The 18162-nt window shown below is 43.9% G+C and overlaps 1 protein-coding gene and 1 long non-coding RNA gene across 2 annotated transcripts; one reads left to right on the top strand and one right to left on the bottom strand.

Moving 5' to 3' along the window:
• Positions 1–374: 374 nt before the first annotated feature.
• LOC118426067 (suppressor of tumorigenicity 14 protein-like) lies at positions 375–12022 on the bottom strand. Its single transcript, XM_035835323.1, has 11 exons — positions 11580–12022; positions 10762–10938; positions 10398–10541; positions 10107–10235; positions 9880–10002; positions 9457–9714; positions 8612–8813; positions 8127–8247; positions 7695–7845; positions 7421–7566; positions 375–1084 (listed from the first exon to the last, which is right to left on the bottom strand). The coding sequence occupies exons 1-11, from the start codon at positions 11695–11697 to the stop codon at positions 917–919; spliced, it is 1737 nt and encodes a 578-aa protein (XP_035691216.1). The 5' UTR covers positions 11698–12022; the 3' UTR covers positions 375–916.
• A 473-nt stretch (positions 12023–12495) lies between these two features.
• LOC118426068 lies at positions 12496–13973 on the top strand. Its single transcript, XR_004832364.1, has 2 exons — positions 12496–12740; positions 13437–13973. It is a non-coding gene; the product is annotated as an uncharacterized LOC118426068 (long non-coding RNA).
• Positions 13974–18162: the final 4189 nt, after the last annotated feature.

The following is an 18162-nucleotide window of genomic DNA, read 5'->3' as shown; positions in this document are numbered from 1 at the left end:
TTCACTTAACCTATAACCTTCCATACCGACTGACTGACGCTTGTTCTTTCATCCAGGGCGACCTTCCACCTCGGAGTCACAGGTGTGTAAGGAACCTCAGCACACCTGCCCACCATCAATGTACCTACTGTGGCACCTGGACCCCTCCCCTCCCACATGTGCCCTCAGGGTTGCCCGCCGCGAGTCTTAAAACTAATAACTCGGACCCAAAAATTAAAAAGGAGGATTGTTCTAAAGGTAATCAATCATTTCCTTTGTGTAGACGTTTCCTCTGTTAGGCGGGTCATGTAGGATATATTAGTTAGCCTTGAAATCCGGACATTCGGTGATTTCTGATAGTGTAGCCTCGAAATCAGACCACAGGCGAAATATCGTATGTTCCCAAACATCAGTGTAATTTTTAAAGACATACATTTAGCAAATAAAGAGATTGAAATACTTGACAGGACGTGGAGATCAGAGAAAATTAAATAAAACAATGTAAAATGAAATAAAAAAGGATGACCGCACATAATGGACATAGTCAGAGGTAAAGGTAGCACTTGATTTGGGTACGCATCGAAATTCGTAGAGCATATAGATACACATTTATGTCCATTTTATAAATCCTGGAATATTTTTCTACCAATTGTTGTACACATATTGGCTGTTCACATTAGGCTTTCTTTATTTCAACGAATTATTGTCCAAGCATACAGTTTTGCCGAAATCATGTTCTTTTCGCCATACTTTGGCACGCTGCAAGATAATTGAAAATATTTGACAATCTCTATATTGCTTTCAAAATACATGTATTCTATCTAAATCTTAGTTCATAGGTAATGTTCTGATGTCAGACTTGGTTATTTCAATAATAAGGATCTGGATTTTCCCCGGCCCCTTCGAACTGCTTTCAAAGGTTGAAGTCTAGTACACGTCATTTGTTTTGATCCATCTTCAGTCGTATCCAGTCCATGTACGCGGACACCTTGGTGTACACTCCTGGGTAGTTAGGTTCACCACAGCCCCTACCCCAGGACGTGATGCCCACCAAGTACCATCTCCCATCAGCCTTTTCGCAGACCAGGGGACCGCCCGAGTCACCCTGAAACAAAAACGTCGTAAGTATGATTTTCTTTTCGCTATTATATAAAAGAAACAATTCCTCTGGGCTCCTGAAAAAATATCGTTTGGGAAGTACATATATGAAGTTTATCAATAAAATGATTGATATAGAATTAGTTTCATTCACTGACTGACAGTCTTATTGAGAAATCATGTTAACAAAGGTATAATGTAATTATGAAGTTTATTCAGAAGCGTTACCCATATGAAAACACTTTCAGAAGAAAATTCAGGCCTCTAGTCCAGACCCCAATATTATCTGAGTTGGAGTCGATCTTCTATAAACAACCTTGTAGTGCGGTGAACGTGCCTTCTGTGACCCCACTTTGAAGGGGTTAAGTCTTCTCTTCAGAACGTAGGTAAGGGGCCATAGCAAACTTGCCATAACACTCTTACTAGATTTAATGGCTAGATCACAGCTTATATAAATGGGATGTGAATGTATATGTCTAATTTACGTATTTTTTTTCAGAATTGACAGCCTTAAAGTCCCCTTTCTTTCCTTGTCTTCACAATGGCTATGATTTCCCCAAAATCAAAATCTAAAGAACTCGTTTTTCGGTCGACTGGGCGCTCGGCATCAAGCTTTAATCCTGTGGAAGCTTTGGGACTGGCTGGGAAGGAGGCTCATGTATGATATTTCTCAATTGATTTGAGAGGTTTACTGCTTAACAAGTCTATCGGATGCCGTAAAATAAAAGTGTGTTGCCTGGTCGGGTCGTATCAACGCCAAAAGTCACAAAAGATGTGGAACACTGATCAACGGTTTGAATAATCGCATCCGATTCGACTTTCACTAAAACCTCTCCCACACCCTCCCGAGAGGACCACCCTGTTTTGGAGATAAGCACCTTGATCGAGAAGGATGAACGTTAATGAACGGTAAGAACCAGCGAACAGAGTGTAACGGCTCAAGCATGATAGGGACATTACCGTGAATACAAGCTCCACTGCGGTTGGTCTTTAGACAGAACATATGACTGTTACTATATACACATGTATCTGTCACTTAACGTTACGTCTACTTTCAATGCTAGATGTGGCCTTCGAATAAATAGATAAATGTGGATAATTTGCAAAGAAGTTATGTAAGTATACAAAGGACCTGAGTGCAGAGGGTTAAAGACCCTCTCGCAATGCAAAGTCGCCTCCTAGACGTTGGTAAACGTTTGGGGATTGTTGTAAATCTATATAATTTCGACATTGGAAGATACAGACTCGATGATTTTCGAACATGGGTTTATATAATGTAAAAAGATTAGATCATGTCATTTTTGTGTGATTGCTGATGACAGGTATACATGATATACGTCCCCGCATCTCCACTGACTTTAATACAGTATTATTCAGTTGTGTTTATTATTTTGACCACTCGGCCTGAAAATGAAGTTATTGTTCCTGCCCTGTCCTTATACAGGCTTACAAGCCAAGTGGGGTTTTGTGATAACAGCTTGTCCCTAAGACTAGACTGTTTATATGGCGACTTGTGGCTCAGACAAAACCGCCGTGGTCTGTCTCTCCTATCAATAATGTCCTTGCTTCTATCTATCCGTGCAGGATGACCCCTGGTGACCTCTACAGATCCCATAATCCTTGACGGGTCCAAGGAACGACAGCGACCATCGTTCATAACAGATACACAGATTTCTCGCAAAGAGGAACAGGAGTTACTGAAGAGGCAGGACAGTTCGTATCTATAGAACATTGAGAGTCCCACTGAGGCAAATGTTCAATCTAGAGTGAATCAGAACGTTATTACTACAGAGAATCCATCCCTAAACGTATGACTTGATGCATCTTTGTCCACACTTTTCAGTTGCGCCTTCTACACCTGTCGTGTCTTCTCTCTTTGAAGTTCCCTCCGCACCATTTCCGGTCAATTGTTAGTTCCGGGTGTCTTTGATATCGACACCTGCTCATAATCCTGGCCGGCGTATAAATGGAGCTACTGGAATTTCGCGGACTAGACAAGATACAAAGTCGTAGCGCACCTGTATTTGTGCCGAGGTGTCATATTCAATACAACCATATCATCTTCTTTGACAATGATAAAGTTTTACAATTACTCATCTTGGTCAAAGATGCAGTTGTTCGGTGTTGGGGTGAGAAATGGAAGAAAATGGCTGCTCTGTGCCTCTGTAGTTGGAAAATTGAGTTTGTAATGTGTCTACCCTCTCATTTCTTATTGAGTCGACAGGTGCTTCACCTCTGTAGCTCCTGTGTAATGGCCAGCTCATGAAAGGTAACAAGGAAGTCAGAGATCACGTAGTTGGTCTACGGGACTTCAAAGCAAAGTTTCACTGCACTAGTTCTCGATTTACTGCTGACTTTGTGGCTCCTTCCGGTCAGGAACATTCTACAGGTGTAGGAAGTAATGAGGCTTTGCTTCTAATCTTGGTAGTATTTTCCCCGACTTCCCACCCTGCTTGCTGTCTTCAGGTACAGCCGTTAAGGCTAATTGGTTTCAATTTCGAAAACTGGATGGCAGTCTTTGTTTTCACCTTACCCATAGCATGTTGCCCCCACCCCACCCCACCCCACCCCCGTCACAGAAGATGCACATCTCCATCCGAAAGAGTGAATGGATTCTCCCCGAATTCTGTCACCGCTGATGTCCAAATCGCTACAGTTTCTAATACTGTAGCACGCGTCCAACAGGGCACTTCCGTGGCCAACTTCAATACCTCATTGTACACCACAGCCAAGGTCGTCAGCTGGCAGTAATTTGATTAAAAGCAAAGGGGCGAATTAAAACAACACTCGCATTTGTTACAGTTGGACGAGGTCTACAAGAATGTTGTAAAAGCTACGGGTTATTCCATCTCACAAAACTGGAGGAGGGTCAGTTAGGAAACTTGCCTTCCTCCGTTCGATTTCATTTTCTAACTGTGCAAGCCCGCTAGGCCTTTTAAATTTTCTCTACTTTCCTTTGAAAAAAATTGATTCTTCACCGACAGATTTGAAAATATGATAACCTTGATGAACTCGTGCCCAACAACCGGAATAGGCTGCTTCCAGCTACTAGAGTCGCGGTCGGCTATTGTAGCGCTAGCCCTACGCCCGCAGCTAGGCTGCTGCATGTTGAACGCGAGGCTCTAACGTTACTATCGAACGCAACTCTGTCAAATCTCAAAGCGTGAACTTGACCGCTCCTGTCAACAGGCCGACCGACCTCCTTACACAGGGCACCACGACTGAACGTTAAGCACCCTCAGGCGTCTGTCATACAGCCTAACTGGGCGCCACTTGAAATCAAACGTCTGTATGCCATCATCTGCAAACGACCTTTTGATCTCTGTCGAGGGAATGCAAGATGAAACGTTCTAGCACACAATTTTCGAATCAAAACACCAAGCCGAACTTAGTTTATGAGTCTTGACAGTGCTGTTGCATGTAATATGTAACACACAGATGGCTACTTCTCTACCAGTATAACTCATTCAGCAAAATGTCTCTGCCTACAATCTGTTCAACCGTGGAGGACTGTAAGCAATCATATTTGATCCATCAATATAATGTCACTGTTGTGAGCTCATAATAAGAATACTTTGGACCACTATTATTGGCAGCGGCACAAAAATGATCAAATTCGTCTCACAATGCCAAAAATAAATGCCGACAAGAAACACCAAACCCAGCCCAATCTAATTGTTAGCGGCGGTGTGTGTGACGGCTGCTTTACTCCCGCCACGCGACATAACCAGCTTTAATGAAAACACCCCTACATCAGGTCAAAGGTCAGCCCGTGGAGGTCATGTTCAAAGCCATGCCTCCTCCTGCTATATCACCCATATCTCATTCCGCGCAACTTATGTTTCCCAGGGTTAAGCGGTTGACTTTGAACTTGGGCGGAGCGTGGGAGAGAGCGAGATATGATTTTACAGAGCAGCGTGTTGGGAATTGTCAATTTTCGTTATCTCTCCGACATTATTTGTTTCTCATAATATTTGTAGCAAACAATGCCAGGCACATTTCACCGGCGATACGATACCGCTGTGTGGTTAATCCATGTGACAAACCTGCAGGTGTGTTGTTCTAGCAACGTAAGCTTTGGAGTAACTTGTAAGTCTTATCAGGTGATTCTGTACACCAGAGGTTATCTCGCACGCGGTCCCCAGTCCAAACAGTCCGGCAACAACAGAAGGACGGAGCCGCGACATGAAAGAGTTTTGAGTTTCTGTTTTCTCAGTCGCAGATGTCCGAAGCATATTAAACTACAGCAACGACGTGTAGACATCTCATAACAAGACACGGGGTTAAGCAGGTGCGAAGTGAAAAAGTAAGATGTTTAATCTAAGTTATCCCAATGCTTGCTTGCTAAAGGGTGCAATAGACCGGCGTCAATGGGACATTTCATTTGTTTACAAAATTTCCCGAACGCCCCGAGATAACCACGTTATACATTACGAGTTGGAGAAAAATCATCTAAATCATTTCAACATGTACGAGGTACGTTGCATTTTAGTCCAGACATCCCGGTTCGCTACTACTGTATTCAAACTGTATATTCTCTCAATCATTGTCATTTACCAATGCGTACAGTTTTTTTCGGAGTCATGACGATAACCAGCATGAATAGAACTTGATTCAGAGATAACGTTATATCTAGAGGAGGTCACAGATGTGTGATTAGATCTCGACTTTATCGATAACAGGATATACAGAGTTTCAACCTCTAAAATTCTTGGGAAATGGGCGGCATAGGAAGTTAGCGCCGCCCACATCAGGAACAACTGAGGATGGATTTGTCAAACTGTATTATTACGATCCTTACTTCCGAGCAAAGTTGTTGTTGGCCATGCGACTTTCTCAAATCAGAAATAACAAGGAAAATCTCCAGACATGAGTGTTTGGTTTGACGACGGCGCGGAATGTTGGAAAATATGCCGGAAAGTTGGACCAAAGTTGGACCAGTTGAAAACACTGTGGATCCTCAGTGGAGACACAGAAAGCGATATTTTCGAATGCCACGTGAAGACCGTTCAAGACATGATGAGTAGATAAATTAGAGAGAGAGGGTGAGAGACAGAGGGTGTGTGTGAGAGAGAGAGAGAGAGAGAGAGAGAGAGAGAGAGAGAGAGAGAGAGAGAGAGAGAGAGTGAGTACCGAGAGAGAGAGAGAGAACGAGAGAGAGAACGAGAGAGAGAGAGAGAGAGAGAGAGAGAGAAATAGAGGACGAGAGGGCAGCGAAAACGGAGAGGGAAAGAGAGAGGTTATGAAGTTGACTACAGCACTGTAAAACTTTATGGACTTGAAATAATGGTTGTATTCTTCTTATCAACATTTGATTTTTCAGGCGTTCTACGTTAGTCAGTGAAAACAATACAGTGAATGAAAACAACTTCCACACACAGCCTAAACATATTGAAAGATATATAGAATAACACAAACAGACAAAGGCCCGTCTTTCCTGACATCGTTTTGACACGGACACTCAGTTCCTGCGAAAATCCCCCATTAGCCGTTTCTCCCACTGAGTGACTAATTCGTCCAATAACGATCGTTTAGTCTCGTGTAAATCCGTCTGGCCTCGGTTCCAGTTCGGAAACCCCGAAAGCCAAACTCTGGGTACGAGAATCCGATAGAGAAGGGCACGAGGTTTAAGTTTTAAGTATACAACCTTGCATTGGGTTACAGCTGTCTAAAGTACGCGCTGTTTGAACTCAGTTTGCGAAGCGGAAGTGATTTAACCAGATCCCTGCAGACTCTATCATCGTCTCTAGACTCATTTTCCTCGCCACAGCGGAAAATCGAGACATCAAATCTGGGTAAACTTTCGCTCGATATACAGGTCGGTGCTTGTCTCGTATCAAACAAACTTGTCCCCCGACGAAGCCGGAGGATTATGTGGACGCTTTGATGAAGCGGTTCGGTTCGACAGTTCTTTGTCAACGTGCCACAATGTTTTGACTACTGTGGTTCTGGTCTGTAGGCGTTTGTCTAACCTCAATTCTTTTAAGCTCGAGTGGTGCAGATATCTTCTTGTCCGGTAGGTGGTGTTTATGGTTGATGACCTGTACATGTTTTGAAGAAACTTTCCGTAGGCGGTTTCTGTTGACGCCTCAAGGAGGTAGGCATGCTTTGAGGGAGGTGAGGTTGATTCGTTTAAAACATTTGTAGGGTACACGTGGTACAGGTTTATATACGGGATATGGCAGTGCTACTAATACTCCAACTGATGAAACAATTGATGCGTGAAAGTTAATAAAGTTGACACTACGCTAAAGCCAACCCTTGAAAGTTTCAGATGGCACATTTACATGTATGTATTATCAGTCTTCCCCATGAAGGATATTATCCGTACTTAACTACTTACCTGGCATGTGTCCACCCCTCCCGCCATTTTTCCCGCGCAAAGCATCTTGTCGGTGACGTAAGAATTGTAAGATGAGGGTTTGTTACATGTGGCGTGAGGCACGATGGGTAGTTTGACCTCCTGAATGACATGGGACTGTGCATTCTCTGTGGACAAAACACACAAAAACGTCTTTGGTTTACACATCTAAAAAATGTACATCTTTTGGCAAGGGTGACTGATAAATCGACCATTTCTCTGTCTACTAAACGCAGAAAATATGATATCGTCCTACCCTCGGTCAGTCCCCAGCCGGCGGTGTAGCAGGTGGAGTGCTCGCTGAATTTTTCACCAAACTCCGGCAGGCAGATGAAGTTGATTCCTCCATGGGCGAACTCCACGGGTCGGTTCATCTTCACCAATGCGATGTCATTCTTCACGGTGTACTGTGGGAGTGTTCGGCAAGACCATGCATGATGACTATGCTAGACCTGCTGTGCTACGGTAATGGGGTTGTGATTTTACGTAGATATCGGAGGTATTTTCCACCCCTTACAACTTCTGCTTGGAGAATTTACTATAGAGAACTGTATGACGAGTCGCAGCTAAATAGAATAAAAAAGAGTTAGCGCTCGTGATCCTTGAACTGCAGAATGGATACGGTTTATCTGCGATGATATGCAAAACAGTAAACGTTGAGTACTCAGAAAATGATCAAAGCCCTTACCTGGTTGTATTGGGAGTGGACGATGATGCCGGAAACGGTTCGCACCTGTTCGTGCGGGTCGTACGCGTTCTCCGTGAGGTAGTGTTTCCCTACCAGCAGTTTTAACATTTCCGGGTACAGACTGGGGAGGAGGTCGACATATCATGTAGAATTTGGATGATCTTTTTGTGCAAATTCATGGGTACGCATGTTTGTGTGTTTGAGTGTGCTTCCATGTGTCATCGATGTCCTGAATATCAAAGACGCATTGTCTTAGAAATTAGCCAATCAGAGACGGTTTACTATTTTCCAAATGGCCGTCGCGGAGTCATACTAGTATTGTCCACGATTGGTCTACAGCTTTAACTAGCCTTTATCATGATCGTGAGCAGATGACATAGATGAAGACATGCACTAAATTTACAGCCAAAAATGGTGACAGCGAAGGCTTGCTCACAGAAAAAAAACATGTTAAACGCTTTGGAATATAAAGGAGCAGAACTCACTGAAACCCCATGCCGACAATACAGTGTGCGGCCGTGGCAACCCACTGGCTGTCGATCAGCACTGCCCCGCAGTACGGCGCGTTGGTGTTCACCTTCTTCAGCTGGACCAACCACGGCCAGGCGCCCGTCACGGCCGGGCTGCCCCCGATGATGCGGTGCGAACCGACATACGCGTTAACCTGCCGGGTACCGCAACCAGTCACTGTGGAAAGGGCAACGCAAATGTCACCGACAGACGACAATTGGGAACAGTATCCACTCACAACCGAACGCAACTCATTGGTGCTGAACACAGACCACATATACCTGTCGTTGGTGCTGAATACCACACACACACAGACCACACACACACCTAGTACTTGGCTAAACACAATTTGCACACAGACCACAACATACCTGGCCTTGGCGCTGAACACCATCCACACACAGAAAGCAAACACCTGTCCTTGGTGCTGAACAGTTAACACCATCCACACACAGACTATACACATCTGTCCTTGGTGCTGATCACCATCCACACACAGCCAAACGCAAATCCTTGGAGCTGAGCACCATCCACACACAAACTACGCACACACACACATACCTGTCCTTGGTGCTGAACACCATCCACACACAGCCAAACGCAAATCCTTGGAGCTGAGCACCATCCACACACAAACCACACACACACCTGTCCTTGGTACTGAACACCATCCACACACAGACCACACACACCTGTCCTTGGTGCTGAACATCATCCATACACAGACCATATATACATGTCCTTGGTGCTGAACAACATCCTCATATAGGCATGCAAATGTATCAATAATGCAGGCGTGGAGTTTTCTGTTTCCACTCACAAGGCTCGGTGTAACATGGCGGTGGGTCCCCACAGGTTACAGTGTCGGAAGACGGCCCCTCGCACGGCCGTACGGTCAGACAAGTCCTGGTTCTGGTCTTTTCTCCGTCGCAGGGCTCCGAGCACTCTGACCAGTCTGTCCAGCTGCTCCAGACGCCAGGAGGGGCCGGGGTAGTGGCAGCAATGGTGGTGGTAGTGGTGGTGGTCGTTGGGACAGGAGTCGTTGGTTTCCAAGTTCCCGCAATGTTGCTATTCTGATCTAAACGCGTAAGAAAGTGTATTACGTATGGATTTGTCATGACGCGGAAAATGATCAAATATCTATTCCTCATAGGTGTGCAAGCTTGTCATGCCAACATAACTTACTCTACTCATAATTAAAACTTTTAAACAACAAGAAGCACAAGAGTAAATAGATAAGCACCGCAGTTTGGTGGCTCGTCCGAACCGTCACCGCAGTCGTTGGAACCGTCACAGTACCACTCCTGCCACACGCAGAACTGCCCATGCGCGCACACCAGCGCCCCCTCCCAGCAGCGAGACTCAACTGCAGGAGTAGAGATATTTTATCATTGCTTCCTTATAAGACTTATAAGACAGACTTTCAAAGAAAAAGACAGCGAACTAAACAAAGCAATTCTGTGGACTTACGTTGGCCGCACTCTGCAATGGACTCATCCTTGAGGTCCTTGCAGTCCAGAATGTGGTCGCATTTCCAGTCGTTGGACACGCAAATGACGCCACTGGCACCCAGGCAGCTAAACAAGCCTTGTCCACAATCTAGCAAGAACATAGCAGTTAGGTATATTATACGCGAGCCCTACACTTAGAATAAGTCTAGCTGTGCATGCTCTCCTCCAAAGACGACTTTATCAGTAGCAAAACAAACAAACAACGAAAACAATCAATATGAAAAATCATACAATCGATTAAATGACCAACCGCAGTTCCGTTCGTCCTTTCCATCCACACAGTCACGAATGCCGTCACATATCCAATTCCAGGGAACGAGGTTTTTCACTATAACAGACGGTGGACGCTGACTGTCTGTTGCCTGCCTTTTCTTGCGAGAACCCGTGTCACACTCTGTCGACAAAATAAATCAACAGGATAATGGTGTGACCTGGACCTGATCTTCTGGATCTGGACCTGTATCTGCACTTTCTGTAGCGGTACCCACCTCTACTGGACATGTATAAATCATGGTTGAAATAGGAACTGTGCAGAAATCATAGCCATTCACCTTTGACGTGCGAATGCGCAACTAGACACATGAAAGAGCTCATTGCACTCAGCGCTGACTCACCAAAACACATGTCTTCATCGCTGCCGTCCGCACAGTCAACGATGGTGTCACACTGCCACTGCCATCGGATGCACTCGTCCCCAGACAGACAGGCCCACTCGTAGGGCCCACAGCCATCCTGAGACTTCACGCGGTTGGACGGGCGGTGTTGTCTGAGGGACCCCATACTTCCGTTGACTAAAAAGACGGAAAATCGTTTAGTGATGAACAGGAACTACTCCAGAGGAATTCGATGGCATAAACATTGCTGTCACAAACGCCGCGCCTGACAGTTTTCTCTCACACAGTCAGTTTATCGTTGCTAGGCTTGCTGGACTGCAAGGATCAGTCTATACAGGTTTTTTATTAAACGTCATCTACGCCATGTTGGATTCCAGCGTACGTCTATTATTTGTGTTAACCACACGAAGATGCTACTGGGTAATTGAATTACGCGCCAACATGGTAGTGGGAGGATTCAAATTATAATTAGTACGACGTCAGTGCAAAGCCTGTCCCTCCCACTCCCCATGTATGGTCTATACAATCCTTATGACGGTCTGCATGCACATGTATACTCATCTAAACTACAATTTCAGTGACAATAAGCAAGTCATCCTCAAACAAGGAAAAATAACCTGGACAATACATTGATTCTGATTGCAATGCTTGATCAATGAAGATAAAAACTAAACTAAGACAATACACAATCACGTGAGCAAGTTTGGTTGCTTTCAGCTCAAGCAAAATTGACACAATGCATCAACGTCAATGCCAATGGGAGAACCCTTGCTGCAAGAGACCAAAACAACGTTAACAGAAATGTTTTAAGAAAATACCTCTTCGGCCAGCTTCAGTGCGATGCACGCTGTTAAGAGGTCGAGGCGATGCGAAAATGGCGGGCATGAGAGCAAAGAGCAGTAACAAAAAGACTGCAGCATCCATGTGATTATCCATGGCTGGGCCACAAAATGACACGACGGTACACAGCAAGATGTTCCTGTGGAGAGGTGGAGTGGGCGCTTAAACCGTTGAAGAAATCTACGGTGATGTTGGCTGTACCATGCACTGCCCACTCGACACGACGCTGAAATTAATCCTCATTGTTATGCAGAGATGTAGCACCTGGTGTCATCACCTGGTAATGAGTGATCACCCTAGAATTCGTAAAGGTCATGAAAGGTGAACGCACTGGATATACGTGCAGTGCAGGTACAAGTCGCCAGGAGCAACCCAAAACTGGTCATTTATCTTAGAAGTTCTAAACAGCAAACGATCGAATACAAACGTCTGCGTATGTGTGTGTGTGTGTGTGTGTGTGTGTGTGTGTGTGTGTGTGTGTGTGTGTGTTAAGATTGTAGCAACTATGATTTTTAGTAATGTTGGGGGCGCTCATCATTCCGTTCTTCTTCGACGGTTAGATCGACGAAACGCTGTTCTAGAACATGTCAACAAGATGATAATACATGGTTTGAAGGAGAACAGAAAGTGGACATTGCATATTTGGAACGACTCTCGCCTCACACGGAGACAGCACACAGGCCGTATTGGCACAACAAGGAAAAAGAAAGTCCGGAGGTCGACACGAATTACCGTATGCTACATGAGCCCCCTGGCTGGGCACTCTGTTAAGAGCATAAAAACTTTATGACAGCCGGACATTAAAGTAACGACTAAAATGCTCTGGATTTCTCCTGCATGCTGCTCGTTGCCATGTCACATTCATGACGTTGTCTACGTTATTCTATGACGGAAAAACAACATTTATTACGTCACAATCAAACAAGGGAACATACATCACTGCACTAATAGGGAAAAAACATGGGTTCTGTCCCGTCAAAGATTAAAAAGAAAAGTAAGCAGCAAGGAGGCAAGCAATCTTCAAAAAGCAATCCTTCTAGCTCACCGGAAGAGGTTCGGCGGAGACAACCCAAACGGACGGCCCGGAGAGCGTCGGTGGTGCCGGGACTGGATACAATTCAAGACGATCCTGATGAAGAGTAGGTCTGCAACGTAGCATACGTATACATGTATGGAAGTGGTTAGCGTCCTATTTCTACCTACTTGCTCAACTAGTACACTAAGGGCTGGGCCGGCCATGGCACGGAAGGCCCCTGGACCACTCTGGATCCCGTAACGTTACACGATGAGCCTGACACAAGGGAGTGTGACACAGGCTGATCATGGCATCTCATTGAATTTTCACTACGATAGGAAAGACAAAGATTCCCATTCCCGCCGTCTGTTTTGGACAATTCGTTCACGTTTGAGCTGTTAAATATGTTCAATAGCGTCTTTTGAATGTCATGGCGGTCTGGTGTGATACGTAGTAGTCCCGCTTATGCTTAGGTCGAAACGAAAAATTTGATATACAAAAAAAAAACAAAGCATGTAAAACGTAAGAATAATCAGACATGAGCACAATTTGTGCATGTTTTTGAAGAAAATTTTCGTTTCGGCAAACAGCCAGGCCGGGCCATGGGTTGGAAATGTAGCCTAAGCATAAAGGTTGCTGGTCCAAAGCATTATTGTTCAATGGCAGGGGTTAGGCAAGTTATTGGCGGAATAGCGATCGTTGGGAGCGGATTAAGAAGGACAGTGAGGAGATGAGGTTATAGGCAAGATATCTATCCACATGAGCAGAAAAAACCGCCGTACCGAAATGATAACCAAACGTACCTCCCTTTGTCTACCAGGGAGGCCGGCAGCTGGGATTTTGGCTCATCGGAGAGCGCGAACATCGCTTACGGGGAAGATGTCTCCGACCAGAGCAGATCATCTCATCACAGCGACAGGCGGGACCCCCAAAGATCATAGTTTATCAGAACAGCAGATCTGGAGAAAACTGTACCGATAAAGTGGAACTGATTTCGATAATATTTTGTAATGGACCTATCGTGGTATTTTCTTGCCCTTGACACACAAAGTGTAAATGTATGATCTGCTACACTACATCAGAATGGCGTGTTTTTTTTTATAGCAGGAGAATGAAAATGTCACTATTCACTCAATATTGAATTTTGATCAACTGAGGTTGATACAATGCCGAAACACTGTGCGTTATAACAAAACTGTAAAAAACGAACTAGAACCAAAGTGACATATCCACTCAATATTCAATATTGATCAGCTGAGAGTGATAACGCGCAGAACAGTCGAACTGTTGTAACGTTTTAATATATTCATGCGTTATAACGTAAGGGATATAGAATTAAAGTGACACTTTTCAGTGGGAGCAGTCGTCTTGAATAGGTGTATATGTTGTGTGCAACTATCAAGAAATAAATAGATCAGTGTAAGTGAACGTAACTTAGTGAGAATAGTTGAAAAGGAAAACCCGAAAAGTCACGTCAATCTGAGTAATCTGATTGAATTTTAAACACCTTGTTTGCGTTGGCATCTTGGCATTTGGATTATTGAAGACCACTAATAATAAACATGTATAGTTTTTTTGCACAACAATTGTACGGGGTACAAAGTATGGCATCTACATAACTACAGTTCTATAACTTAACGCTTATCTAACTAATACAGAAGTTGTGGTATGGGATAAGTTTCTTACAGTTATTGGAGGCTTTTACAATCATTGGAGGAATTTCTAATGTCTAAACCTTCTTTGATATATTTTCCTATATCTGTCATGCAGGGATTGTCACATGTCATGATGTATTTGAATTTGCACTTCAGGTCCATCGAGATAAATCCTTGTGTATAAGATGACAGCCTTGTGTACAGAGAATTTCGTATATCAGAATATTTGGGACATACAACCATAAAGTGATATTCGTCGTCAATTAGCTCTGGACAGAATGGACAAACCCTCTGATCTATAGGGATTTTTTGGAATCTCCCGGTTTCTATACTTAATTTGTGACAGCCAATTCTGATTTGTGTGATTGCCCTACGAATGTCAAGGCTCTTTATGGTTGAAATGTAATTTTCTTGCTTGTAATGCTTGTTCAATGTAGAAAGAGAGGAGAGTTTGGAATTGTTTCGAATAGAGGAATGCCAATTTTGCACGTACAGTCAAACCTGTCTATAGCGGCCACTCAAGGGACCGGACAAATTTGGCCACTATAGACAGGTGGCCTCTGTATAGAGGTTGCAACTTGTAGATAAAATACCCAAGGGACCGACAAAAAGTGGCCACTTTGTAGAGGTGGCCCCTATTACAGGTTTGACTGTATATATCTTGTAAACGTTGTCGTAACTGAGTGGTCGTTGTGTCTATGTGGTATGACCTCAGGTTCAGCCATATGTGTCCAAAGCCTTGGTAATTGAGGATAATTTTTACGTGGACAATCCAATCATGTTCTCCGAGTAAAACGGTATTGTATGCCTCGCTAAGAAGAGCATCTTCTGGCAAATTAACTAAACCATGCCAATGTTTTACAAGTCGTATTTCGGCATCAATCATAGCTGGGAAGGTTCCTAATTCTCCCCTGACACCATCGTTTGAGGCTTTGGCATGAATGCCTAATAGAAATTTTTGGAAGCGCATGTCAATGATGCCAAATTCTGGAATTTGTTGATTTGAGTTTATGTTTACAATTTGGAAGCCGTTCTCTCGTAAAATTTGGCTATTGGCATGACGCAATAGTATTTCTTTATCTGTATCTCTTTCCAAACATACAACATAAGTACTATTCAATGTAGAAGATGTGGTTTTTTTAATGGTAGCTGGAAGATTATCTTGAATATCAAGTTTTTAAAGTAAAGTAGAAAAAAACTTTGAGGAAGATTCACAGATGTTATTGGTATGTGATACAATGATTCTTATACTTTTAGAGAATTGGTCAAAGCACGTGATTTATGAACAGTACAAATGTCATTAATCTTCGACGCACATCCACGTCTTTTGTGTACACTCATTACTTCTCATTTATTAATACAAATACGATCCATCCACAGGGTGTATATCATCATCATCGTTCGGCTGCAGCGCAGGCGACTGCAAGCCTTCTAAAGTTCCGCCTATCAGCAGCGAGCTGGCGAAGCTGCCTGGGGGTGATCTGGCCATGATGGTCTCCCATTAGTCGCTGGACGTACTGTAGATAAGTAGTTGGCTGGCGTCCCCGTCTACGTCTGCCATGAGGAGGGACGTAAAGTGCATACAGACTGACAGGCTCATCCTCAGGCAAACGCAGAACGTGTCCGAGAAAGTTCAGCTGTCTCAGGCGCACTAGTTGTATCAGCGGCTTTGTTTTGGTCATATCATAGATTGTGCTGTTAGGTACTCTATCGATCCTTTTAATGCTCAACATGATAGGATAGCATGAGGTGGCGAAGGAGTTGATCTTGTTCTCCATGTCCTGTGTGATCACTCATGACTCACACCCATAGGTAAGCACAGTTACACATGTAGCCATAAAGAGCTTTACTTTGGTTGCTATTGGAAGGAGATCGCTCCTCCAAAGGTGTTCTAGCCTCCAGAAGACGGCCCAAGCTAGAGCTCTGCGTTTCTTGAGGTCTGCGCTACTTGAAGAAGTCATCATAGAGCCAAGATACTTAAAGTCTTGAACCTGTGAGATGGTTTCTCCATACACTTGCAGTGGACTACCCGGGTCTGCATTGTAGCACATGTACTCAGTCTTACGCACACTTACAACAAGATCGAACAAGGTGTATATATAGAATTGCGAATTGGAATTCAAAATATCAGCTGCAGCGTCAAACCAAGTACGACGGATTTCCCCAATGGCATTTGCTTCAGACAAGTTACGTACCCGTTTATGAAGAGATGTCGGACATCGTTACCGAGAAGGCAGTAATGGCAATGTCAAGAGTGAACTTCATTCCCAACTTCACATGGCAGTCACAGGTGGAACATCGAGATGACCTATGTTCCAAGCAGAGGTTGGGTCGAGGGGATACTGTAGTAGTGGCCGGCATTTTTACCGGCTCGCTCCCCTCCCGGCCACTACTATCCCACCCCGCGACCCAACCTCTGCTTGGAGAATAGTCATGAGTCAAGACCTATGGCAGACCAAAGTGACAATACCAGTACAGAATTTCTAGCCTTCAACTCGACACAGAGGCCTCCGAAGTCTTGTTTGAAAATATGAACATACAAAATAAATCTATCACTCACGACGAATAGACGATGTGGTCAGAAGCTTTCAGAAAACATCGATCTTTCTCCGAAGGAAGAAAAAAGTTTGGTGTAGGATTACATATATTCTGGATGATGAAAACTGTAATCGAACAATGTCCTTCGTTCATGTTTGTGCCAAGCTCTTCAGAAATTCGTGTTACTGATACAATACGGTAATACATGTTTTCGCACCAGGGCCCATTGCTACTAGATACAACTGGCGTTATGTAGAAATATGCCACTAACTCTCATTGGTGCAGCGCGGACTTCTCCAGAGTGGGCGTTCGTGGGCATTCGCTAAAAAGACTATGCGATTACAAATACGCTTGCTCCAGGGACTATCGATATTGCACGGTGTAACTGTTACATAGATTTAGTTGTTTTCTACCTCATATCATCTGGCATGGCTAGATCAATATCAGTTGAACTTCTTAAACTTGCGAGTCAGAAGGTTTCAAGATGGTATCAACCGGCTAAGGCGTCAACATTCTATAATCAACACTCTCACCATGTAATTCTTCTCCTAGGATAGTGTAACGGTTGGCTACATACACATATGATGTTGCAAGACAAACAAATATGGTTCTTACCGGAATAACATCGTCTTTCAATCGGGGCCCTGGAGACGACTTGGTAAAGTTTTGGCGTGCTTATTTTGTTCTCAGACTGGTAACTCTGAACGTCATAGAAGTCAAAATGGAGACGTCATAGAACTGAGGTGACCCTCCGTTGACCGTAGGTAACCCTTGTGTCCTCAGCTGACCCCAAGAACAACTGCCCTGTCGGTTTACCGTAGAACGCCACCTTTTATACCATACGTTGTAACGGTATTAACAACTGCTTATGCTGAAAAGATAGCTCTAGAGACCAACATTATGTCCATATATTTTACTTTGGCAGCTTGACAAGGACAGTCATGTGGCCATTCCCCGCATGCCAAAAACTGAAATTGCGACTAGGTACTTTTGAATTGGTAACGTTAACATGTGTAACAATTTGCTCTGTTTTTCATGTGCTTTTGAAGTAAAGGTTAAGCTTTTGAGTATTTTCCAACCAATGTAGCCAAACAAAGGACTCATAGCATAGCCGACGTATTAAGCCCATGCTGCGGAAAACCGCGGCCGCTACTATGTTTTGAGTATTGAGATCAAATAATCGAGGAATATTTGAGCAAGAGGACAGTGTCTGTAGTAGTAGAATAAACACAGCGGATAAATTCCTCAGCTATTTGAATTCTAGAAGATTTTCGAAATTCTTGTACTTCCAGTAAAGTCTGCATGAAGATTAACACACGAAAGAACGATTTGTAAATGACATAAAGAATTTCA

The sequence above is a fragment of the Branchiostoma floridae genome, chromosome 11, assembly GCF_000003815.2.
Source record: "Branchiostoma floridae strain S238N-H82 chromosome 11, Bfl_VNyyK, whole genome shotgun sequence".
NCBI lineage: Eukaryota > Metazoa > Chordata > Leptocardii > Amphioxiformes > Branchiostomatidae > Branchiostoma > Branchiostoma floridae.
The sequence above is the reverse complement of the archived record's forward strand: the minus strand, read 5'-3'. Positions and strand labels throughout refer to the sequence as shown.

Coding starts and splice junctions, on each gene's coding strand:
- LOC118426067 (XM_035835323.1), bottom strand. CDS start 11,697: ATGGATAATCACATGGATGCTGCAGTCTTTTTGTTACTGCTCTTTGCT. Junction 9,715..9,879: donor GGACGAGCCACCAAACTGCG/GTGCTTATCTAT, acceptor TTACGCGTTTAG/ATCAGAATAGCAACATTGCG. Junction 1,085..7,420: donor GAGGGGTGGACACATGCCAG/GTAAGTAGTTAA, acceptor TTTTTGTTTCAG/GGTGACTCGGGCGGTCCCCT.